General features: G+C 35.4%; 1 protein-coding gene across 1 annotated transcript in view; it reads right to left on the reverse strand.

Annotated features, from left to right (window-relative positions):
- The window catches only part of LOC150095056 (ATP-dependent RNA helicase DHX33-like), a 202,020-nt gene that overhangs the window by 163,427 nt on the left and 11,301 nt on the right, over nucleotides 1–27,292 (reverse strand). The window contains exons 3-4 of the mRNA XM_090410944.1: nucleotides 23,458–23,508; nucleotides 2,959–3,030 (exon numbers count right to left, since the gene is read on the reverse strand). Of these exons, the coding sequence (XP_090267070.1) occupies nucleotides 2,959–3,030; nucleotides 23,458–23,508 (123 nt within the window). The remainder of the gene's footprint in view (nucleotides 1–2,958; nucleotides 3,031–23,457; nucleotides 23,509–27,292) is intronic.

The raw sequence follows: 27,292 nt of genomic DNA on the forward strand, positions 1-27,292 counted from the left end.
TAGTTATTCAGAATTGTTTTGTTTTTTTGTGCACACTGTATCTTCATTTTTCATGCCAGTTTTATCTTCTCTACTTTTCTTTTATAGTACTCTTTCTACAGTTCAACTCTATAAGCTGCTGAACTTTGATTCTTTTTAAAACTTTCTTAAACACTTTTTCTGTTCAAAACTAAATGGTGAAGACTTCCTGCTTCAAGTCTTCTGTACACTCACATCTTAAACCAATGGGATAATATTGCTTTCTCCCCCACTATTTAAATGCTTATCTAAAGATAAGGACTTAAGAATATATGCCACAGTGTGGTTCAAATCCACAGTCTGTATGGTGGTTAGCAGATACTATATCTGCTATATCCAGCTTTTTTTATTTTTTTAATTAGCTGCTGTTTTTCTAGCTGACACAAGTAGAATTTGGTTAGATCATTTGCAGATAAAGAATATTTATGACAGGATCTAACTAACTATGCATTATTACATACTGCTTGATTTTTGTAGCCTTTTCCTGATCTTTCTCATATCAAGCAGCTACTATTCTCAGCTTATCTGAAATTGCACATGAAAAGCCTAATTAGGACAGTAGTTTCTCATGAAGTTTGCAACACCAATCTAGGACAATGTTACTATGTGCTTCATCTAAATCATCGGTTCACAACCAGTGGTATGCGTTATTGACTTTAGACATTATTAGTTCAGTTATCGATTGAGTATAAGTAAGTGTGTTACATTAAGATAGACACTGGACAAAAGTGTCAATATTTAAAAACAGCTATTTTAAAAACAAGGGGTAGAATTTATAGAAATGGGTTTAAAAGGGGTACTGTGAAATCCTGAATGTGAGAGAATTTATTCTAAATTATTTCATTCAGATTAAACAAGTAACAAAATTCCAGGAGCAATATTTGTACATTAGTAAAATTAAAGTTGATTGTGAATTATCGATAAAGTTCATAACTTAAATATTTTCCTTATGCCTTATACTGTTATTAGTTCTTGTGAAGTTATCTGAACTTGAAAATATGTAAGGATTATATTAGTGTGCGAAAATCTGAGTCATAGTACTAGCGAACTAAGCAGATTAGGAATGAAGGTCTGAGGCAGTCAACACAAGGACTGAATTGCGCACAGAAGTTACCTGTAAACACGCTAGGAGGAGTGACGGCACTGGGTGCAAGAAGATTTAGGTGCAGAGAGAAAAAACGTGACATAAGAGTGAAAACATTGCGACAAAGATATATAGAGCTGAGCGACGCGAACTTGAGACTTTTTCTCCCGTTGTGCTGGTCATCTAGCTCCGAAGTTCCCGAGGACGGCGGGAGGATTACGATCGAAGCTGAAGATGTCGGTAGACAGCCCAGCGGTCAAGCAGAAATCCAGTTCAAGTACAGACCTCGGCTCTGTGGAGAATACAGCATAGACCGAGAAGTCATGCAGAACCACTTGATCCGATCGCGGCAGACCAGATTTGCCTACACCGAAACCCGCAAGTATATTTTATTAGGAAGGGTTATGCAGACATAGGATCAACAAGATACAGACAATTAAGGAGGAAGCCAAGGAATTCCAGAATCCCCGATAAAGTAGAATCTTATTCATTTTACTTGTGTATTGAGAGGAGCATTAGGAGTCTAAGAAAAGAACTGATTAGTTACTAGATTTACAGTGCGTGAGAGGACTTTAGAAAACCAGAATCTTAATGGGGAACCATAATTGCGTTAAATGAAATATAGCATGTTTAGTCTGTTAGTTCCTAGTTCTGAGAATTGTTGAATGATTAGCTGGAAATGTTAAGCAATTAGAAGGAGCTTAAACTTAGCTTTATATGAGATAAAGATTTGTGTAATGAGATGTTAAAAATGACCTGCAGATGTTTTGCTAACTAACGTTAGCCTGTATGATTGCTTTAGTTTTTAACCAAATAATTGTTGTTATTTGTATCTTACTTAGTTCAATGAATAAATCCATTTTTTGTCAATCAAATAGCCTGCCTGATCTTGGTCTCAATGCACCGCTCATGAAAATTTAAAACTGTGCAGAATTAACATTTAAAGATAGCTACGACTGCAGAGAAATTTACGATTTATATGATATCTAAGTTTAGAACAGAAAATATCGATTTAAGGAACAGTGTGCATTTCTGATTGCTAGATCCTTAACAATGAAATTTCCTCTTGCCTAGAATTTTGGATGGCGCAGCAAAATCAAATAAATTTTTCCTAAAGTTTGAAGAGGGATTAACACCAGAATTGAAACAAAGGAATTGGCTCTTGCCAGGAGCAATCCCTTTGTCAGCTAAGCTTTGCACACTCTATCAGTAAATTAAGTGGCGGCCGAGTTGATTGCGCAACTGAAAAAGATTAATTAATAGTTAAGAAACATCATATAGAAGAACTATTGATAAATTAAAGAAAAAAAAGTCCAAGATTTAAATAATACCACAAGAAATTTACAGTATGCAAGTGGAAAAAGGTTGGGACCCACTGATCAAAATGCATGCATACACCCACACAACCCTGTAACAGTGATATAGCATTCTAGGCTGTATAAAGCATACTGCACAGTGACCACTCAAATTTATATTTATTGCACATCATGAACATGTTTTTCTCAGCTGATTAAATATATCCTTTAATTTTTATTTTATTTATTTTTATCATAACCATGTTATTTCTCTTAATTCTATGCAAATTTGATTTATAATTATGCCACTTTTCTCAGACCCAAGACTTGCATATATTAATTTAAATTGAAAATTATTATCCAGGGAAAGTCCTTTCTGGCAAATAGTTTTATCTGCCAGAAGTTAACTTTTATTGTTTAAGTATCTACATTTACAGAACTTACTTGCCTGCATGGTATATTTTGTGTACATGAATAATTTACAAGGTCAGGTTAAAAGTTCCTCTAAGAGAGTATTATTAAAATAGATGAATAAGATTAACAGATTCACCAAATACATACCTTATCACCAACTTTTGTTCCAATCTCAAGAGCCACACGCTCTGCAAGGGTAATGGCAGCAACTCTACGTGGCTAGAAGAAGAGTAAGGAATAATCAACACAATCTTAAATGAAGATTTTCTTTTTTACAATAGAATTCTTGGACAGTGACACCATTCAGTATCACAACAATTGTACTCTAGAAAATAATTTCCTTGTGCCTAATTTGATTTTTAAAATTCATATTATTCTACTGAATAATACCTATCAAAAGCAAAATAAAAATTACTTGAAAAACTCTTACTGCTTACATATGTCCATCATTTTTGCAAAAAATATCATGATGTCTCTGACAAATTTATAATATTGAAATTACTCTATTGAATACTGCCATTTAAAATCTAATGAGTGTTTCAAAAGTTAGTATAATTATTTACTGTTGTTTTTAAATAATTTTGTCACTAATAATGGGTTGTTTGAAGTTGAAATGATTAACAAATTTTAAAAGAGATCCTAGGCTTCATCTGGCCAGGTAATGAATTATTACTATCAGTTCAAATAGTCAAATTTTGCTAAAGAAAATGATTCAATTAAAACCAAAACCGAACCACAAACATATTCTAGCATGCAAACTAAATCCTGATTTTTATTAAATTCTTCCACATATAAAGGGGCAAAATGTGTTTAAATTATATATTCAGTAACTTAATAAAGTTACTGAATACATAATTTAAACACATTTTGCCCCTTTGTGCCCCCAAAAATGGTGTGATTAATAAACTGAAATGGTTTGATGATTTTTTAAAATTGCAAATACCAAATTTCAAAAGAACTCATCCAGCTAATGTCCAGGAATACATTATGTATGGACAGAAGGAGAATCCGATAGGTGCAAAGTTGTGCATTTTAACAAAATGCATCTCCACAACCATTACCCACCCACACAGGGAGGCTTAGAGTAACAGGGAAGTTACTGGAACAAGAGTCACCACAATGGTGACTTCTTCATCATCAAATTCCTGATATATACCTTCAAAGGGTATATATCAGGAATCCACCTATATCTTGGTCTTCCACTAGGTCTTTTTTCCTGTCAACCTGGCTGAGAACACTTCTTTTGCTAATGTTTCCTCTCCCATTCTGTTTAAGTGACCATACCACCTGAGATTAGCTCTGCTAATGCACTTCTGGATGCTGACAATGTCAAGTTCCTTCCTAATATCCTCGTTTTTAATATGATATTGCCATTGATGCCATCTGTTCATGCCTGTAATCTTTCTCAGGACTCTCATATCTGCAGTCTCTAGTCTTTGGTCAAGTGTTTTACTTCTAACTCAGCTCTCAGATCCATAAGTTAAAATTGATTTGAACACTGTCTTGTATACAGCTAATTTAGTGTTCTGACTAATTTCTCTCTTATTCCATATGAATTTATTCAATTGACTTCCTACCATACCTGTTGTCTATTTCCATATTTAATTTACCATCTTCACTAAAAATCATGCCTAAGTAGCTGAAATGTTTTACTTGTTCCACAGGTTCTCCGTTCACAACACAGTTGACATTTTCAACGATTCTACCTATTTTCATTGTCTTTTTGTTGCTGACCTTCATACCCATATCCATTACAACAGTTATTCAATTTAGTCAGGGAATCTTGCAAACTTGTAGTGGATTTATTTAGAAATATAACTTCATCCGCATAAAGCAAAGAGCTGAGATTAACATCTCCAATTTTGATATCAGGTTTAATACCACTTTCCTTAATAATGTGATCCATATAGATAATGAATAACAGAGGGGATAATGTACATCCTTGTCTCACACCAGATTTAACATTAAACCACCTTCCTGTAGTTCCTTCAATTCTAGCTGCTGACTTACAACTCAAATAAAGACTAAATATTGCTTGATATAATGCACCATTAACACCATATAACTGTAGCATGTTGAATAGCTTCTCTCTTGGCACCTTGTCATATGCCTTTCCAGATCTACAAAACTTAAACACAGATCTTTGTTATATTCCCAAGATTTCTCAACTATCTGCCTTAAGGTGAAAATCTGATCCTGACAGCTTCTATTTGGCCTGAATCCAGTTCTTCACCAAGCTTCTCTTCCACAATCCTCAACCGTTTCTCAAGTATACTTGCATATATCTTACCAGGAACACTCAGTAATGATATATCTCTGTAATACTCACATTCAGTTTTATTTCCCTTTTTATATATGGGTACTATGAGAGCTCTACTCCGTCCCTCTGTCCAGGCCTTCTAAACTATGCAAAGCAGCCACCTGTAAGACTTTTATACCTCTATACTCGAGCATTTCTGGTCAAATATCATCTACTCCTGCTGCCTTTCCACATTTCACGCTTTTGAAGGCTTTTTCTACTTTACGTATGGATAATTATTCCTGACCGCATGCCTGGTCAGTGTTTTTTACCACTGTCATCATTGTTTCATTTAGTAATTTTTCAAAGTAATTACTCCATACTTCAAGAATATCTTTTTCTCGTGTTTTCATGTTGCCTTTATCATCTCGAATTCCTTTTACAGCATTCCTTTCCTCCATTTCTGAGCTTCTTCAACAACCTCCAGAATATCTTGCCACCTTGATATTTATTTTCTATGTTCTCACCAAAGTCCTCCCATGACTTTTGCTTAGCCAGTTTTACACAGTCTTTAGCTTTCTTACATTTGTCTCTGTATTCTCTAAGAGCACAAGCTGACTTATTTGCCAGGAACTTTTGATATGGAATGGTCACTTAATAATAATAAATTATAAAATAATAATGAATTGATTTTTGTTTGATGTTATTAATTGATAATTAATTCGATTTCAGAATCCATAGTAGATTTCAGAATCCATTTGCAGTATGGAGAACCATAATTAAAAAAATATTATACAGACAAATAGTCTTTATTGTAAGGGATTTTATAAAATCGTCAATAAAAGTGATATATGCCATAATTTTGAAGAGCACCTTTACAAGTTAATAAAATGAGACAGATTGGCTAAATCTTATCAACTGCTTTGAAACCAGAGCAGTGGTTCAATTAAAGACTTGGTAAGACCTGGAAGACCAAGGTTTATCTGCACAAAAGAAAACAAACATTGTTGAAGCTGCTTTTAGCCAAAGTCCAGAAAAGCATACCAAGTGATCAAGATCATCAATTCAGAGGAGCTTCATGAGATCAACTTGAACTACATCACCTTCATTTGCTCCATGTAATGAAAGAAGACAACCCAGGTCAGCAAAGTGAAGTTTTCACAATTTTTAGAGAAAAAAAAATATGCAGAGGAGGACACTGTTCTCTGTTTTTGTGGTATCTCTAAATATCATGTTCTGCTAATAAAATATTTCTCCTTAAATTTCGATTCTGTAACCTATTACTTATGGACAACATTGAATGCTTACTAGACGCTCAAAGTGGTTTGAAAAAATTCTGTGTTTAGTAGGTATACACCTTTCATGGTTGGGATTCATATCAAAAATAAAACTGTACATACACACACACACATGGAGAGAGAGAGAGAGAGAGAATGAACGAGTTTTTTAAAAACATTAAAAATAATCAAGATTCAACTAGGAATAATAATTATCAACAAAATTAATTAAAAAAAGTTATGCTAAATTTTTAAGTCAAATTTGATTTCACAAAATTCTAACTGCTTGCTTAAAATTATTTAAATGTGGTGACATCTGTTCTTCCATTTTCTGAAACCTTCTCCACAGATTACTAAATATGAGACGTGACCAATCTGGATGTGAAACAAATTGTAATAGTAGAGCAGTAATTCAGTTCTAGTTATATATGAACAGTTCATTTAAAAATTCAAATTCACCCAAACCACCTTTCTGTGGTACATCAATTTAATTTCCAAGTGAAACTCTGAGGATGGTCGGAAAATTCTCAGCCTAACAATGAAAAAACGAATTTATAATTTCAAAACTATTTTTATTTTGCAACATAATCTTCCTTAAGACTAATACATTTATTCCAGCGATGCTCCAGCACCATTATCCTGTTCCTATAGTGATTCTCAATAAGATCTGTAAAATACCCCTCTACAGCTACAATCACCTATCGATTCGAAGAAAAACGCTGACCAGTGAGGAAGAGTTTTAGTTTTGGTAAAAGATAGAAGTCAGAGGGAGCCAAATCTGGGGAATGGGATGGATGTTCCAACAATTCACAGTGCAGATCCCTTAATTTTCCCATTGCCAAATCACCTTTGTGGGCAGGTGCATTGTCCTGATGAAAGATGATTTTTTTCTTCTGCAAACCGGGTCTTTTCTCACGAATTTTTTCATCTAGTCTGGTTAAAAGATCAGAATATTATTCCCCGGTTATTGTTTTATCCTTTTCAAGATAATTAATAAACAAAATGCCTTTAGCATCCCAAAACACCAATGTCATGACCTTTGCTGGTGATGGAACCAACTTTGTCTTCTTTGGTGTTGAACAACCAGCTTCTGTCCACTGTTTTGACTGCTGTTTGGATTCTGGTATGTAATGGTGAATCCAAGTCTCATCCATAGTAATAAATCGATGCACAAAATCAGTTTTATTCTTGTTAAAACACTCTTAGCACTGCTCAGAGATTTTCATGCGAGTGCTTTTTGATTTGCTGTGAGCAAGCGTGGCACACCACCTTGTGGAACGCTTTTTAATTCACAATTCTTCACGCAAAATATATCCTACACATTCTTTTGAAATGCCTATAGTCTCAGTAATTTCACGCACTTTGACTCGCCTGTCATTCAATACCATATCATGCACTTGATCAATGATTTTTGGTGTTGTAACACTTTCTTGTTAAAACACTCCTAGCACTGTTCAGAGATTTTCATGCGAGTGTGTTTTTGATCTGGTGTGAGCAAGCATGGCACCCCACGCTTGCTCACAGCACATCCTTCACGTGAATCATCTTCAAGGCTGGTATGGCCACATTTAAACTCGGCAGCCCATTTCTTAATTATCAAAAACGAAGGAGAAGAATGCCCATAAACTTTTATGAACCTCAAATGAATTTCTTTTGGTATTAACCTTCTTTTACAAAGAATTCTATAACTGCACGATACTCAATTTTATCCATTTCAAGGGATACAGACAACACTTTTGCTTCAGACAGCTGTATACAACAAACAAACTACTTGATAGAATGACTTGCAATTTCACATGAATGCTTATGACAGATGTACCAACTTAGAAAAAAAAATCGTGCTGATAGTATTGCCATCTATGGGCGGGGCCAAGAACTTTTCAGACCACCCTCGTATTACCACACCTAGAATTGTAGTGACTTGAAAAAGCTTCATGTTTGGTCTCTTTAGCAGAATTTCTACATAAAATAGATGCCATACAGGGTTAAAAGTAAGAAAAATCCAGAGGGTCAAGGGGATAGTCCATCCATAGATCTCCAGTACTCATGTACTGAGAGTCAGATGGGGAAAAAATCCATTAAATTCAATTAACAAAGAGTGTTTAATGCTTCTGTAACACAGTTAAAAAGAAGAATCACTAGGCTTACTTCCACATCTCAATCACAATAGCTGTATTTTCTTGACAACGTCTTTACAATATACAGCTCTAGATTACTTTATCATTTTGAGTTAAAGTGACATCATTTATACAGATTAACAATGAACTGAAAAATAAAGGATGTTAAATTTTTTATGTATTTCCTATTGTTGGATTCTGAATGAAGAGAAATTTAGATTATTAATATTCCTTTCAGAATCCAACATAATCCACCATTCCAAAGGCTATACTTGTAAATATTATTTTATGTAAATCTCTTGTTATAAATTATTATTCATATAATTGCCTTGAGTTTATTTATTAAGTTTTATTAATTAATCTAAAATATGTGTTAGCAATAATAGAACTCTGTAATGAAATATCACTCTGTTTATTTTGTTTATTACTGATTTAATATTATGAGACTGTATATATAAATTTAATATGCCTTATGTGAAATATAATATTTTAGTTTTTATTTATTATTACCAGTGTGTAAAGGTATAATGTTATGCAATACTTCTGTTTTTATTATATTTTGTTTGTTACTATGGAGACAGGCGAGAAATAGCTGGCACGTGCATGAATGGCAAGATATTGTATTGAACTGAGAGAAGGAATTTGACATAAACAAGAGCACGAGAAACATTTTGGTGGGAAAATAGAAGGGAGGTATATAGCTAAGAGCAGAGAAAACCGGGGCTCTTTTCTTTATCAGGATGGACCACTCAGGGATAGGAGAGCATTTTAGTATAGCACAGGCAGACGAGGAAAATATGGTGTAGCAGAAAAGGAATGCAAAGGATTGCTGTAACTAGAACCTTAGTGCTGTAATTAAGCTATTAAATTACCAGGAAAGTATTAGGCAACTGAGAATAATTCTAGAAGTTAAAGAATTACTGTGTGTTCCATTAGTTTCATGGAACTTTAACAGAGTGCTGAATTAATCAAATAGTGTTAAGGAAGGAATGAGCATTTTCCTTTATCTAAATACGTCCATACATGTAAAGTGCAACCATTAAAAGTTCAGTTATCATTGAGAAGATTTATTCTAATTAGTGCTGCCATAGTGTGCGAAATAAATACAGTTATTAAGTGTGCCCATAGTGAAATTGATGAGCAAAGGATTTACCCGGTAAGAACTGTCCATTTATGTGTTACTTCAGTGCAGAAATATATGTGTGATTCCTCCTGTTATTCCCCACATTAACTATAACGTTGTTTGCTGAAATCAGCCAGAGTAAGAAGTATGAAAGTGAATACTTGTGAAGCAGTTGTTGCCACCATTAATGTATTGAGACTTTGCTGACTGTGTGATAATAGTAAAAATTGTTAAGAGATTTTGTGATATTGAACTCTATTAGAAGTTAATTCAATGTTGTGAAAGCTGTAAGTTTAACAGCAAAGTGATCATAGATTGAATCTATAAGATGTTGTGACCTATATACTAAAATATTTATATTATTATCTTGTCAGAGTTGAGCTTAAGTGTATATTATATGACCCTGAATTAAATGTTTTGTTTTATTAATTTTAAATTTGTGTTTGCCTGAATCTTGTTTACTGCACCATTCATAAAATTATCAGACCTAGCGGGAGCCTTAAAATTAAGAGATAAACTCAACCTGTATAGGAAATAAAGTTACTATAAAAAAATTAGTTATTGGTTGGTTCCACTATATTCCAATAGACTAATCTAGATATAGAGTGGTGCAGTCTAAAAATATAAATTTCTCTATATTAAAATTAGTAATCAACCAGCAACTAATTACTTGTTTAAAAACTAAGTTAAAACAAGATGGCGGATCGAATACAAGGAAGAAGGACAATCCAATACTATCCACAAAAGTTGCAGACCTATAGTACATTATTATGGTAAGAAGGATATAGAACTTTTTTCATTATTTTATTAAATTTTCAATTTTTTTTGTATTTTTTTATTAATTTTTTACATAATTCAGAAATTGCCCTGAGAGATCAAACATTAATCCACTTCAAGACAATCACAAACATTTACGTCAAGAAGGAGGCGCCAGGGAGCATGATGTTTGCCGATGACATTGTTCTCTGCAAATGATCCCGAGAGAAGCTTGAAAAGACCCTGGAAGAGTAGAGAAAGGTATTGGAGGAGAGAGGCATGAAAATTAACCGGGTAAAGACCAAATATATGTCAACGGGGAGTGATGAGGATATGATCATACGACTCCAGGGTGAAAAGTTAACTTCAGGGAAGAAATTCAAATACCTTGGGTTGGTCATCAAGAGGAACGGTGAACTGAATGGGGAAATACAGCACCGAATAATATGCGGCTGGATGAACTGGAGGAAGATGAGCGAGTTCCTGTGCGACAAGAGAGTGAGTTGTAAGATGAAAGGAGAGCAGGCTGAGGTGGCTCGGTCATGTAGAGAGAAGGAGTGAGGAATATGTTGGTAAACCAGTGGAGCATATGGAGGGAAGGAGGAAAAGAGGCAGGCCCAAACTCAGATGGAGGGATAAGGTGGCAGAGGATCTTAGGGAGAAAGGATGGAATCGGGAAGATGCCCTGGACCGGAGAATCTGGAAGAAGAAGATTAAAGATGGGAATGCTGACCCTGTTTAACACGGGATAAGGCATAGCGAAAGAAGAAGAAGTACATCATTATAAGTAAGAAGGATATAGAACTTTTTTCATCATCATCATCAAATTCCTGCCATGTATCCTCAAGGGGTGTACAGGATATGATAGTACTACATGAAAAAATTTACATCATTATTAATTTCCTATCTACAATTTTCTTCCAAATCAGTCTGTTACTTGTCAAGACTCCAACATTATCAGATCTTATATTTCTATCGTCTAAAGCATTTTGTACCGTATCAATCCACCTATATCTTGGTCTTCCTCTGGGTCGTTTTGCTGCCAACCTGGCAGAGAACACTTGTTTTGCTAATCTTTCCTCGCCCATTCTGTTTAAGTGACCATACCACCTAAGATTAGCTCTGCTAACGCATTCCTGGATGCTGACAATGTCAAGTTCTTTCGTAATATCCTCGTTTTTAATATGATATTGCCATTGATGCCATCTATTCATGCCTATAATCTTTCTCAGGACTCTCATATCTGTGGTCTCTAGTCTTTGGTCAAGTGTTTTACTTCTGACCCAGCTCTCAGATCCATAAGTTAAAACTGGTTTGAACACCGTCTTGTACCCAGCTAATTTAGTGTTCCGACTGATTTCTCTCTTATTACATATGAATTTATTCAATTGACTTCCCACCATACCAGCTTTGCTGATTCTGTTGTCTATTTCTATATTTAATTTACCATCTTCAGTAAAAATCGTCCCTAAATAGCTGAAATGTTTTACTTGTTCCACAGGTTCTCCATTCACAACACAGTTGACATTTTCAATGATTCTGCCTATTTTCATTGTCTTTGTCTTTTTATTGCTGACCGTCATACCATATCTATTACAACAGCTATTCAATTTAGTCGGAGAATCTTGCAGACTTGTAGCAGATTTATTTAGAAGTATAACATCATCCGCATAAAGCAAAGAGCTGACATTAACATCTCCAATTTTGATATCATGTTTAATACCACTTTCCTTCATAATGTGATCCATATAGATAATGAATAACAGAGGGGATAATGTACATCCTTGTCTCACACCAGATTTAACATTAAACCATCTTCCTGCACTTCCTTCAATTCTAACTGCTGACTTACAACTCAAATAAAGACTAAGTATTGCTTGATATAATGCCCCATTGGCACCATATAACTGAAGCGTACTGAATAGCTTCTCTCTTGGCACCTTGTCATATGCCTTTTCCAGATCGACAAAACTTAAATACAGATCTTTGTTATATTCCCATGCTTTCTCGACTATTTGTCGTAAAGTGAAGATCTGATCCTGACAGCCTCTATTTGGCCTGAATCCAGCTTGTTCTTCACCAAGCTTTTCTTCGACAATTCTTCTCAACCGTTTCTCAAGTATACTTGCATAGATCTTGCCAGGAACACTCAGTAGGGAAATACTCTGTAATTCTCACATGCAGTTTTATTTCCCTTTTTATATATGGGTACTATGAGAGCTCTACTCCAATCATCGGGAATTCGTCCCTCTGTCCAGGCTTTCTGAACTATGCAGTGCAGCCACTGTAAGACTCTTATACCACCATACTTCAGCATTTCTGGTCGAATATCATCTACTTCTGTTGCCTTTCCACATTTTTGGCTTTTGATGGCTTTTTCTCCTTGAAAATATGGAGTGTGAGCTTGTAAGTAAATTGCTTTATGTTAACAGCCTAGATTGTGTGCACAGACGATAGATGTTGATTCTGTTTAACTAATGGCATAATGTATTGAAGAGGTCAGAAAGCCGAAAGTCAGTTTGAATGTGTATAATAGAATATTGTAGACTTGAACAGTGCTTGTGTTACATAATGTTTAGAACGTGTATAGTATAATTTTGTCATTTATTATTTATAATGAGAGTAAGGTTATGTGTGCTAAAATCCATCCACGTGTCTAATAAGTTGAGTGTAAATAATCTCTTTGTCTAATGCTTTAAGTGAATTGTTTTAATGATGTGTGGTGAATCAGACACGTGATATGTATCGTTTCCTTTGTATATTAACTGTCTTAGTTAGAATAAACATGTTTGGTTTTGTTAATAACTTGCTTGATCTTTGATAGCCAATGCACTGTCTCAAAAACAAATTGAACCTGTGTGACCTAAGTAAAGTAACAGCCACGACTGAGTAATTCAGAGTTGCTTGAGATAAAATTGATTTAAGGATTATCATACGTGCTTAGCTAAATTATTCTCTTGTATTTAGAGGAAAGATAGAAAATTCATTAACAAAAAATAAATTTTTAAGGATTAATGCATTTGAATTATAGCAACGTAGATTAAGGAATTGGTCCCAGCCAGTCAGTCTACGATACTAGTTTGTGTGAGACCATACGTTACGGCATTAAAAAAAAAGGGGGGGGGAGAGTAAGCTAAGTAGGTTATGAAAAGACTACAGTCAAATAATAGTATTATACGTGAGTTAGAGATTAGAGCACACAGGCATATTGTACAAGTGCAAGCAACTAGGAAAATAACAAAGTAAGAGGGGAAATACATAGAGTAAAAAAGTACATTCATCGAAGAGTAAAAAAGTAACGTCATAAACAATATAATAAACCATAAATTACAAAATATTACAGAATTATATTCCACCCGTCATAGACTGGTTTGCTTGGTATCAACTTAATTTAAATTTAGAAAATTAGTAAAATTTTAGAGTACTGCACGATTGCTATGATATCAGCATGGTGCTAATTAGGATTTCTGAGTCGCAGCTATTTTTTTCCTCCAGGACTTAAGGCATTTTTTTTTCCCTCCCAAAGACAATACAATTTTGGTCATGAAAATTATTTTTATTTAAATTTAACACATATTTTTAAAGATATTTAAATTTTTTAATATTTTTTATATAACAAAAAAGAGTGAGAGGATGAAGATAGTTTGTTATTACAATTGCAAATGACTTAAATAGTAGGCTGTGCAGAAAGAATGGTGTGTAGTTAGCAGACCTTTGGAGTGAATATGATGGATGGAAAAATTGTATAAGGCTAATGGACTGCACTTAAATGGATATGGAGTTAAGTGTCTCGATAAAGCATTGTTCACTGAGACCGTGGAAGTGCAAAGATCCAGATTCTCAGAGAACAATTATTAGAGCTATTGAAGATGGAAATGCAGGTAAGTATATGTGGGTGCAGGCACTCGTGAGGCGAATGAGAGCAAGAATGAACAAAAAATGTGGAACCTAGTCTCTCAGGTAATGAAATTGAATGGGGTAGTCAGTACAAGGTATAAAGATGGGTGGATCTGAAGGATACTGCAATTTATATACATATTAATGCCAGAAGCATCAAGAATAAAGGGGAAGAGTTTTGGTCATTATTTGGTGCAATCTTGCCAAAAAAATTATTAGCTAGGCTTGGTTGACAGCAGATGAATTGTAGCCAAAAGGAATAGGAAGCCATCAGGAAGACAGATGATGTGAGACAATGCATTTAAAGCAGTCTGATGTGAGACAGGACAGGACAGACCAGACCAGACCAGACAGAGCTGATTGCTGCTATAGGACAAAGGAAGGAAGATGTGGATGACATGCATGATAAATTAACATAATGAATGCAGGATGAGTAATTATTATGGGGGGGGGGGTCTTCAAACTATAGGGACACAGATTGGAAGGAGGAAAGTTCACATGATGGAAAGAAAAGGGAATTTATTAACCTACTAAGGAGGTAATTACTTGAATTAAGTGCTGGATCTAGTGATAGTATCAGAAAGTCTATTCATAATCAAAGTAGCAATAACACAGTCAATGAGACTGTTATTGCTACCTTGATTATGAACAGAATTTTTGCACATTTTCATGTTGGAACATGGATTAGTAATAACTAGTCCATATCCTGAACAGAAATCCATCAGGTATTTACCATTGTTATCAGCTTTGCTCTTTTTCCAAATTTTAGAAAAAATGGGTATACTAAGGGTTATATAATGTAGACATTCTGCTCTAGAAACAAAATATGGAACTTTTATAAGTAGGGTGTTGTCTCACACTAATGAATGAAATCATATAGTACCTAAATGCATTCACAAACATCCATGTGCATAGTGAGATGTGGACTCATAATTTACTGGCTGGAGAGAGAAGTGCATTAGGCCAGTATATTAAATTTCATTTAGCTAGAGTCGAGTTATTGCAGTATATAATCTGGAGATGTTTTTCCCTTTGTGACATTAAGAATGGTCTGAATGAAACAAAATCTGAGAAAGCCAAACAACTTTTTGTAAGGATTCCAAATACCAAAACTCAATAAACTTTATCTAACCAGAGTCGTAAAATAACTTGCAAATGATGATGAATGGGTGAAAAATATAAAGTTAATAGGCTCATTTGCAATACCAGGAAACCAACTGACTAGTAAATGGCACAAAAGTCCTTTAAAAAAATTACAGGTAAATTTGTGTTTTCTACCAGTATTACAGTAAATTAAAATGCTTTTCATTTACCATAATTAATGAGTTAAAGATACCTCATCAGTTCAAGACACCTAAGAAATTAAAAGTATATAATTTCTTAGGTCAAGAAATTATATACTTGGTCTAATCCTTTATCCAAGTGTAAGCAAACAAAGTTTGCACCTGAAGTATTTGTAGGACTGGGGCAACTCGTATAAAGCTAAGACTTCACATCACTTGCCTTAGTATCCCATAATGCAAAGCACATCTCCTTACAGACATGTATAATGCAATGCATTATGGGAAGGGTCACTACCCAGACCGGTTTCAATCTTTATTGAGGTCTCTTCATTATGGAATACTAAGGCAAGTGATGTGAGTCTTAGCTTCCTTATACGAGTAGCCCCAGTCCTAAAAATACTTCAGGTGCAAACTTTGCTTACACTTGGATAAAGGATTAAATCAAGTATATAATTTCTGGGTATCTTTAATTTATATTATTAGAAGTTTTTTCACTTGGTTATACTATAAATTAAAGATACCAAGAAATTATATACTTGATTTAATCCTTTATCCAAGTGTAAGCAAAGTTTGTACCTGAAGTATTTTCAGGACTGGGGCTACTCGTATAAGGAAGCTAAGACTTCACATCACTTGCCTTAGTATCCCATAATGAAGAGACCTCAATAAAGGTCTCTTCATTATGGAATGAAGAGACCTTTATTAATTAATTAATAATTAATGAGTCTCATGGCTGGTGGTCAACATGTTTATGTTAGCAGTCAGTTTTGTTTATTTATATTAATATTATATTTTTCTTTAGGATAATTTTTTAAAATCTATTTTATATCATGTTTTATTTTTCAAAAAATTTTTTTGTTTAATAATGATTGATTTTCTTTCAATATAACTTTTATGAAATGTAGAAAATCACTGGTAAATTTATGAATATTTTTACTAAAAAATTACCAGTAGCTGAAAAAAGGGCAATTTTGCAAACCTTATTTTTTTTTTTTACACAATTAACAAGGCATATAATAAGTCAATCTATTTTAGTTACCAAATAATATCCAGATTCTAGACAAAGTGATTGATTTTTCAACTAATAATGATTTTTTTTTTTTTTATGTTGAGCCCATACACGAAAGGATGGTTGATTAACTTGGATTTGATTAACAGGGGAAGACTGTTCCATGGATGAAAGGAGAGGAAAAGAAACTTGTTCTGTTTCTTTCAAGGTGTGAAGGAATGTTGAGCAGCAGCTGCATGTGTTCCAATGAGCTTAGTACTATGTGGGGGAATTACTGATGCTATTTCAGATGAACATTTCACATGGAAATATTTATAGAATATACAAATTGCAGAAACCAAATGTCTGTGCGAAAGTGAAGGGGGGGGGGGGATTGGTAAGAGATGGATCATTAATAAGTCTAATTAGTTTCCTCTGTATTGAGTCAAGCATTTTGAAGGAGCTTTTAGGGGCTCCACCCCATATGTGAGAGCAGATTTGTGATTTGTATAAGTTCAACAGCTGTACAGGAGTGAAGTAATGTCTTCAACAAAAGAGAAATCCTAGTTTTTTTGAAGCTGAGAATGAAATGGTTGTGATGTGTTTATGCTAGAAGAGGAGTGATGTCAGGGTAATTCCAAGAAAAGAGAAATCTCAAATTGTTTTGAAATTCGGGCATCATCAAAAATAATACTGGATGGGGGGGGGGATGGTTCTTTTTTTTATGAGAAATAAGACAGAACTGGGTTTCATTAGCATTGAAATTTATGTGGATATCTGAACCCCATTTGAGGATGGTGGTGATTGATGTTCTGTAGGTTGAGGTGAGTTGTGTAGAGTAAGGTTTATTAAATCAAAGGGAGGAGTGCAATGTTCTGTCACCTGCTAAACTGTGGATTGGGTTGGAGGTCAACTGAAGTAGGTCATTGATATATAGCAGGAAGATGGTTGGCAAGAGGACAGAATCTTGTGGAACCCCGGCATTAGTTGAATGGTGAGAGGATAAGGAACCATCCACCATCACACACACACACAGTGTGCATCCAGACAGAAAGCTGGCAATTCAACTGCAGAAGTCCTGAGACAGATCAAATGATGGTAGTTTGCTTAGTAAGCCTTTGTGCCAGACCCTGTCAAAAGCTTTGGAGATATCAAGTGCGACCACTTGAGATTTGCTAAACTTCTCCATTGCATTTCTCCAGAGATGAGTGACATATGTGAGCAGATCTCCTGTTGATCGGCAGCAACAGAATCTATAGTGGCAGTCATTTATTAGGTGGGTGCCTTCAAGGTAGTGAAGGAATTGGAAATTGATGATTTTTTCCATTACTTTAGACAGGACGGAGGTGAGCAAGATAGGGTGGTAGTTGGATGGCAGTGACTTGTCACCCTTCTTTGGAATTGGTTGAATATAGGCCAATTTCCAGGTTGTGGGATAGATACCAGTGGAGTAAGAGAGTATATACAGGTGACATAGGATAGGAGTCAGTTCAGGTGCACAAACTTTCAGGACAATTTTGGAGGAATGCCACCAGAGCCAGGAGACTTTTTTTGTGTGTCTAATTTGGACAGTATTTTTCTGATCCCTTTCTAGCAAAAAGATATAGGGGGAATTGTGTGTTGGGCATCTGGAATGGTTGGGGGGGGGGGGGGGGCACTTACCATTGTCAGTTATACAAGCACTGGAAGCAAAGTGTTAAGCCAGAAGATTGGCTTTTCTGCGGGTGATGATGTAATAGAGCCATCTGGATATGACAGGGGTTGGAATATTGTTGGGCTGAAGTTACAGCCAATTTTTTGTGAGATACCAAAAGGCTCGGCTGCTGTTTGGACAGGCTCTGCTAGTTTCCTGCTTTTTTTTTTTTTTTTTTTTTTTGTTTCTATTTCGTATAAGCTCTAAAGGAAGATGGAGTTCTTGATTTGAGCAGTTATGGTATGTTTGGTTTTTCATTCGTAGAGCTCTGGCACATCTTTTGGAGAACCAGGATTTATTTAGGGAATGGCAGTTCAGAGTAGTGTGGGGAATGTATGTTTCCATACTGGTGAGGATTACTTTCACGATAAGTTCGGTGCATATGTTTGGGTTGGAAGGTCAGAAGCAATGTTCCCTCTAAGCTGTGCTTAGAGGGAACATTGCTTCTGATGTTTTACAACTAGTGCACAAAGCAAAAAATATGCACACACTAGATTTTCAAGATGAAATTAAAATTTATTAATTAAAGAAGTTCCACCTAAGAATTAACCTATAAATTCTTTAAAAAATACGGTAACTCAGCAACGCTCAAGCCTATAACCTCACATTTTTTATTAAATTCTCGAAGTTGCACAAAACTTACAAATTATTAACAGTAATCCTATTTGAGGCTAGGCGATTTGATGCCAAAGTGAAAGGGCTGTGGCTTAAATGTGTAATTTTCAAGTAGCATATAGAATGGCATGCAGTTTGTTTACATCTCAGGCCTGACTCATGGAAAATTCCCAAACGTGATTGGCTGATCAAATTAGTTCAAATCATGACGAATTAAAACAATGGTTTCATAACTTTAATAAAAATAATTAAATACTTTTAAAAACTTAAATTAGAGTACAATTAAAAATAAAACCACAACTTCCCACCATGTGTGGGAACACAGTGGTTGGGGTAACCTGGCTGACGTCCCATTGACACCATAAGGTAAAGATTGAACTAAAATCTTTTAACTTTTTTGCTTAAATGATCAATCAATATGGTGACTCGTATGGGTGCGCACATACTTTTCAAAAGAAGGCAAATTTTGCACACACGCAAAATTTCTGCGCACACTCACAGCAAAAAATTAGAGAGAACATTGGCCAGAAGCGATAGTCAACCATGGGAATGAGGCATAGAAGTAGTGGAGGCTGTCCCACTTGGTACTGTTATAATGCCAAACTACTCTTCTATTGAAGTGGCTGTGTAAGTGTTGTTGCATGGGAGAGGAGATGAGTACTAAATTGTGGTCAGAATTACCTGGGGAGGGGGGCACTACATTCACTGTATTTGGAAGGGTCACTGGTGAGGAAGAGATCTAGAGTGTTTGGGTTATCTGGTATTCTTGTTGGAATCAGAACAAGTTGTGCAAGGTTGTTAGTGACTACAAAATTTCAGCATCTCTGCCTGCAAGATTTGTACAACTAGAGGAGGAAAGCCAGTTGGTGTTGAGGACATTAAAATCTCCTAGAAGGATGATTTTGCAGTTGGGAAAGTGAGACTGGAGAAAATCAATTTTTAAGAAGAGGAAAAGCTTGGTGAAGAACAAGCTGGATTCAGGCCAAATATAGGCTGTCAGGATCAGATCTTCACTTTACGACATTTAGTTGAAAAAGCATGGGAATATAACAAAGATTTGTATTTAAGTTTTGTTGATCTGGAATCTGCTATTCAATACGTTACAGTTATATGGTGTGAATGGGGCATTATATCAAGCAATACTTAGTCTTTATTTGAGTTGTAAGTCAGCAGCTAGAATTGAAGGAAGTACAGAAATATTCATTATCTATATGGATCACATTATGAAGGAAAGTGGTATTAAACATGATATCAGAATTAGAGATGTTAATGTCAGCTCTTCGCTTTATGTGGACGATGTTATACTTCTAAATAAATCCGCTACAAGTTTGCAAGATTCCCTGCTAAATTGAATAACTGTTGTAATAGATATGGTATTGTTATATCGTTTGTTATTCTATCTATCTAACTAAATCCTATCAACTGTGCCAGTTGTTATACCTTCTTCTTCTTATTTATTTTAATTCTTTTTTATCTTTATATTCTCGTATATCCTTCCCTTTTAAATTTTATTCTATACTTATTTCGTTTTTTACTTAAATCTTTCCTCTTTTTAAACAAGCAGTTCTTTGGCCTCTCTATAGTTTAACCACGTGTAGGTTACTTAATTTTTAGGGCTTTGTCCTTGTATGGGACATGACCATTAACACATCTTCTGAGACAGTCCACCTGATAAGCATTGACAAATTTATATTTTAACTACGCCAGCCAATGCCGAGGATAGATGAGACTCTTATCCAGGATGGCTCTCTCAGAATGATACACAATAATTAAACTATAATAAAATCTAATCTCTGTTCACTAAATTCTTACATGCAGTAGTTGTCCGCTTTGTTTAATCATACACGTGGGTTCTTCCCGCTAAGTTCGATAGTAATTTATGAGTGGCTATTTGAATTCATATACTAAATCAGATCAGGCAGGTATTAAGAAACATATTTATTAATAAAAGAAATCATACAAGTAAGCATTGCTACTAACTAATCTGAATCATTCTCAAGTAAGATCTTTGGTTCAATACTACTAAACAAAATACATGAACAAACTTGCTTGGACCACCTCTATATGCAACTTAACATTAACTCATTAACACTTATCACACTTTCTACACTCACGTGGTCACTAGTTATATTATTTAACACATTACTACTAATTCATACAAATAAAAAAACATGGCCTTTCTAGGCAGACAGTTCTCAAACAAAATGGGCCTATGCCAAGTTGTAGACAGTTCCTAAAGTTCCATAAAATAAGTCCACTACACAAAATTGTTCCTTAGAAAGCACACAATTCCTCAACTGAAAAATATATCACAAGAGTCTACGTTACCCGAAATGATACTCGATGTTTTCTTCTGCCTTGTCTAGAACATCAAGGCTTCTTCTCAGTCTGCTATCTGTCTGGTCACCTACTACAAACTGGATGGCCGGATTCTCCGTGGGAAGGACGATATGGCTCAGGAGCTTAGCCAGAACGGACAGCATCTATTTGGTTCTTCCGTTGCACGACATAACACAGCTATTCTAGTCCAAGGAAATAGCTAGCCCTACTTGGTACGCTATGGCAGATGCCTCATACCTCCCACGACCACCTGGAACTTCTCCGTAGGTGCAGACTGAACCAACGTTCCCGAGCGATCAGGAAACCAGAACCAAAAAAGCCCCGAGTGGGGTTTGCTTGACCCTTTTTGTTTTCTTTCTCTTCTCGGCTATTGCGATGCCCACCAACACAGTCACGTGGGTTTACGTCACGGCATCCAGCTCCCTCTATTACATCGCATGTGCGCTTGTTGCGTTTTTTCTTGGAAAGCACTCTGGTTTCTCTAACTTCTCTTCCCCCCCCCCCCCATATACATAACACTGGATGGTCAAAAGGTGACCCTTTGGACTCTGGCTTACAGGTTTTGCTACCTTATAACACATGAAATTGGGGTTCTTAGATAAATTTAACACTTTAATTAATTTTCTTTATCCGACCTTTTATGCATAACAGGTTAGATCTTACAATTTTCTTTCATTTGTTACACAATTTTCTTACTCCTAATTTAGTGTTATATACAAAAATTTACTTTTCCAGTATAATAGCCAACACACTACATTCTCTGCCTATATTTAAATAAAGTTGTTCCTGAATAATTCATGTTAAATCTTCTTTCTTAGTTTATTCAGGACACAACAGTATGAAGGTCAGCAATAAAAAGACAAAGACAATGAAAATAAGGTAGAATCATTGAAAATGTCAACTGCGTTTGTGAATGGAGAACCTGTGGAACAAGTAAAACATTTCAGCTACTTAGGCACGAATTTTAGTGAAGATGGTAAATTAAATATTTAAATAGACAACAGAATCAACAAAGACAGTATGATAGGAAGTCAATTGAATAAATTCATATGGAATAAGAGAGAAATTAGTCAGAACACTAAATTAGCTATACAAGATAGTGCTCAAACCAGTTTTAACTTATGGATCTGAGAGCTGGGTCAGAATTAAAACACTTGGCCAAAGACTAGAGAGAGCAGATATGAAAGTCCTGAGAAAGATTATTAGAAAGATTATTAGGCGTGAATAGATGGCATCAATGGCAATATCATATTAAAAACGAGGATATTAGGAAAGAACTTGACATTGTCAGCATCCAGGAATGCGTTAGTAGAGCTAATCTCAGGTGGTATGGTCACTTAAACAGAATGGGTGAAGAAAGATTAGCAAAACAACTGTTCTCTGCCAGGTTGGCAGCAAAACGACCCAGAGGAAGACCAAGATATACGTGGATTGATATTGTACAAAGTGCCTTAGACGATAGAAATATAAATTCCGATAATGTTGGAGTCTTGACAAGTAACAGACTGATTTGGAGGAAAATTGTAAATAGGAAGTTAGTAATGATGTAAATTTTTCATGTAGTACTATCATATCCTGTACACCCCTTGAGGGTACATGTCAGGAATGTGATGATGATGAAATTAAAAAGCTCAGAGTGGTTGGTTGTATTAGGGGAGCAAGAGAGAGAGAGAGAGACAACTAATGAATTCACCTGAGCGGGGAAGGGATATTTTCAACCATAGAAGGTCAAAGCTGTACGATTCTTGGTTGGTGCTCTCTGACAAGGTATGCCAGAAGTGGATGTATGTATGATGTGCAGACACCACCCTTGGGTTGAAAGGAGTTAAAGAGTATGTAGTTTGGAAGATTGAGATGAACAGTGTTGGGGGGGGGGGGGGATGAGATTTGAGTTTCTGTCAGAAAGAGTAGGTGGGGTTTGGTAGATTGAAGATGGTAGTGGACACTATTAAGGCTGAATGTTGGTGAAATGGATAAGTAAGGTTCTGTGAGGCATATATTTGATCACAAAGGTCTTGCATATTTCCTATGCAGTGTGCCTGCATACTGGCATCACTTGATTTTTGCACTAATTTAACTTGTTTGTAGTATATGATCCAACTGGTATCTCCATTTTGGTGTTTTTCTTAAAGTTCTCTTCGAAGATTTGTTCCCTCTGGGCAAATGTCTTTGAACTTTGATCGCTGTTATTAATTTAGATGTGCTGATTAATATTCTTTTAAACAAACACTGAAATTTAACTATTTAATTTTAAGAAAGAGAGTAAAAAACAGACTTTTATCAGAAATAAAGAAAATGCATTAAAAGAAAAAACTTACTTGGGTAATACCAATTACATGATTTTTCCCCATTCCAGCTTCATAGATAAACTAAAATGAGATAAAAAATAAATAAACATATAAAGCACTGGACAAACAATACTGGATAGTTATCAATGAGAAATCACACACACACACACACACACACACACACACACACACACACACACACACACACACACACACACACACACACACACACAGTATAACTTTATTATAACACTTTCCAATATTGTGCCAACACTGAGATTAGTATTTTTTGTGATTCTGATATGATATTTAATACTTACAGCAGAAAGAGAGGATTAAATTATAATGCCAATTACTTTGAATCTTTACATTTACAAGTTCTAGGAATACCAAATTTCCTAGAATTTTTGGTAGCTTAACCCATTTCATAGAAATGGGTTAAGCTACCAAATTTATTTACCAAATTAAATCTATTTTTTGGTTAAGCTACCAAATTAAATCTATTTATTTAATTTTTGTAATAGCTTCATACATTTATGCATTAATGGTTTATTTGAATCTTCAGGAAAGAAAATGTGCCATTAAAATTTCAACAATGCCAAAAAGATTTCTTTCTTATAAAAGAAAACATCTGAAAAAGTTCATCTTTAATGAGTAATATGCAAAATATCTCTTCAATTCTCTCTTTTATAAAAGCTCTGGTAGTAATGAGCTTATTATAAGTTAATTATATATATATATATATATATATACACCCCACAAGATCAGTGGGAATAATCAGCAGCATGAGAATATAAAGAGCAAGAAAGGAAGGTAACTCACTTGATAAGGGTAGTGAAAGTGCAGTATGAGCAGCAGTTAGCTAATGAGGCCAAAATAATTCCTATTTTGACCTCATTAGTAATTTTGTAACTAATTGGCCCCCAGTAAAATAAAGATAATTACAGAAGGTATGATTATGAAAGTTTTCAATTGTAACTAATTGGCCCCCAGTAAAATAAAGATAATTACAGAAGGTATGATTATGAAAGTTTCTTCACTTGGTTATACTATAAATTAAAGTTGCCAAGAAATTATATTCTTAGTTTAATCCTTTATCGAAATGTAAGCAAACATTGATGTGAAGTCATTAGCCTCTATCAGTAGTCCAGTCATGAGGATAGCTCACTGTCAAACAACGTTTGCTTACACTTGAATAAGGGATTAAACCAAGAATATAATTTCTTGGCACTTTAATTTATAGAAGGATGATGTTGGTCAGTGGCAATGATAACATGATAATCACCAAGGAGGATATAGCAGCAACCTTATGAATATAATCTAATATAGAGCTTGAGATCAGTGGGAAGGGGGGGGGGGGAAGAACCATTGATGGTGAGTGAGCAGGAAGTATATGAAGCACTGAGTAAACTTCATCAATAAGGTCATAGGACTTGATGGTATATTACCATGTATTTTGAGGGAATGCTCCAGGGAGTTAAAAGGTTCAACTTTGATAGAACCACTGATGGTGAGTGAGAAGACCATTCTGCTTATCTGGAGCTGTGGTCAAGGTGCTGGAAAAATGAGTGAGGCCCAGGATTCAGAACTGGGTTGACAACAGTGGAATTCTCTCTGATGGACAGCATGGGTCTGCTAAAGGAAGATTCTATTTTAGTGATTTGCTTGCTTATTAAAACACGGTGACAAATGCATCAGACAAGGGGGATGCATATACAGTAGTATGTTTAATTTTGCAAAAAAGTCTTTGATAGATTGCTACATGACAAGCTGTAATTAAATTGGAACAGATGGGGGTTGGATAACAGAGATTAGTGCACTGGACTGGAGACTGGCTGTTCTGATAGGTATCAGCAGGTTGTGTATAGAGGAGTAATATCCAAGAAGAGAAACCGACTAGTGTTGTGCTCGAAGGATCTTTTTAGGGACAGTCATCATTTAATTTGTATGCATATATGTAATACCAGGAAGGGCTTGAATTGTGATATATTAGGTGACTGTGGTGCTCCACTCAAAATGAGATCTGCCTAACTGGTGAGCCGGCACAAAATTTTTTTCAAGCTCTGATTATAGAAATGTGAATCATGCAGTTTGTCAAAATGGAAAAAGCAGAATGCATGTGATGTCATTCACCAGCAAAACTGATGATGGATAGAATTTGAGGTGGTAAGAGAAAATCATTCATGTATAAAAGGATGAATATAGGCAAAGCAAAGAGCCCTAGGTTGTTCCAACGTTGATAGAGAAATCCAGAGTAAGGAATCCAAAATTCAGTGAATGACTGAAGAGGAAAATAGCAACTCATTTGCAAAAGACAGAAGAGCAGACCAAAGATTGTAACACGAAAAGGCCTCTAAAGCCAGACCCAATGAAATTACTGAGAAATATCAGGAGCAACTACACAAGTTTCTCCAAACCTTTCCATGACTTATGTCAAAAGGTGGGCAAGGATGGAATTCAATATTGGTTGGCACTAGATCATTAATTGGTGGCAGTAGCACAGCTATGTTTTTGGCACTCTTGGCAAATTTGTAGCTGCATACTCTTCTTTTGTGTGTGGCAATTTCAATAACTATATCTGGTCATTGGCAGCTTTCTGACACGGGTACTGTTGGCAACTGCCCTACTACTGCAGCATTCCTACTGATTGGTGGCCTCCAGGTAATAGAGAAACAGTTTTGATGACCTTGAGAAGACAACGATGAGGCCATGGGATGATCAGCTAACTTTTATCTCCCTTTTTTACAGCTTAGCTGAATATAGCTTTGCTTCTATGCTTTTTTGATTTCAGACAAGAGCAGATGTTATTACATTCCTTTTCCTTCTGTATAACTCTCCAAATTCATTCTAAATACCCAAACATTGAGGTTATCTTTCTTGAGGACCTTAATGTTCACAACTCCGAATTGCCTCACTTCTCAATTCCACTGATCAAACTGGAAGAGCTCAGATTTTCACTGTAACAAACTTTCTCTTTCTCAAATTGTCCACCTACTCAATGAAATATACCCAATAATCCCCTCTTTCAATATCCTTGATCACTTATTGACAGTTTTTTGTAATAAGCACACTATACTACACTATAGATGTCCTCTCTCTTGGTAATTTGGACCAAAACCTTTTCAAAGTCTCCCTTCCAGCAGAACACACCTCATCCAGCTGCTCTCTCAGCCTCTTGTCCTTTAGCACTACTATAATACTGCCAAATGGCTATCTGTATGACTCCTACAACTCCTTTCCTTGGGCTGACTATTTTTGTTCTTCAGATTCAGATGCCTACTGAAACCATCCATCTATTCATCAGATGCCACATGGTCACTCACTTGCTTGGTGATGTGCCACACCAGTCATCACCAAGTGGTCCATTTGTATGCTTTTTCTGGAGGCTTCAACTCTCTGAAGATCAGTCACTTCAGACACACTATTCATTCATCCATCTCACTGATAGTCTTTGTCTTCCTCTATTTCCAGGAACTTTACCTTCCATTACTGTTTTGAGAAGTCCTCCTTCCATTCCTTTCAGTTGTCCAAAGTAATCAATAATATAGGAAATGATTTAAGGAGAGATATTCAGTTGTGTGCCAATGATGCAAAGCAACTGTCAGTGAAGATGACTTAGAAAGACTTCCAGTATGGCAAAACATAATGGCTGCCAGTTAAACGTTGCCAAGTGGAAACTTTGAAATTAAAAGATCATAAGCCATGCACTACATTGATGGAAGTGAACTTCAAAAACATGATGAGATCAAAGTCTGTGTGTGTGTGTGTGGGGGGGGGAATTGTGGATAGGAAACTGATGTTTAGAGGGCATGTTACACAGGTGGCCAAAACAGCACATCATATTGTTATTTGAAATACATATTAA

Source organism: Typopeltis vanoorti, chromosome 21 (assembly GCF_054136105.1).
Source record: "Typopeltis vanoorti isolate ZY-2024b chromosome 21, IOZ_Tvanoo_1.0, whole genome shotgun sequence".
NCBI lineage: Eukaryota > Metazoa > Arthropoda > Arachnida > Uropygi > Thelyphonidae > Typopeltis > Typopeltis vanoorti.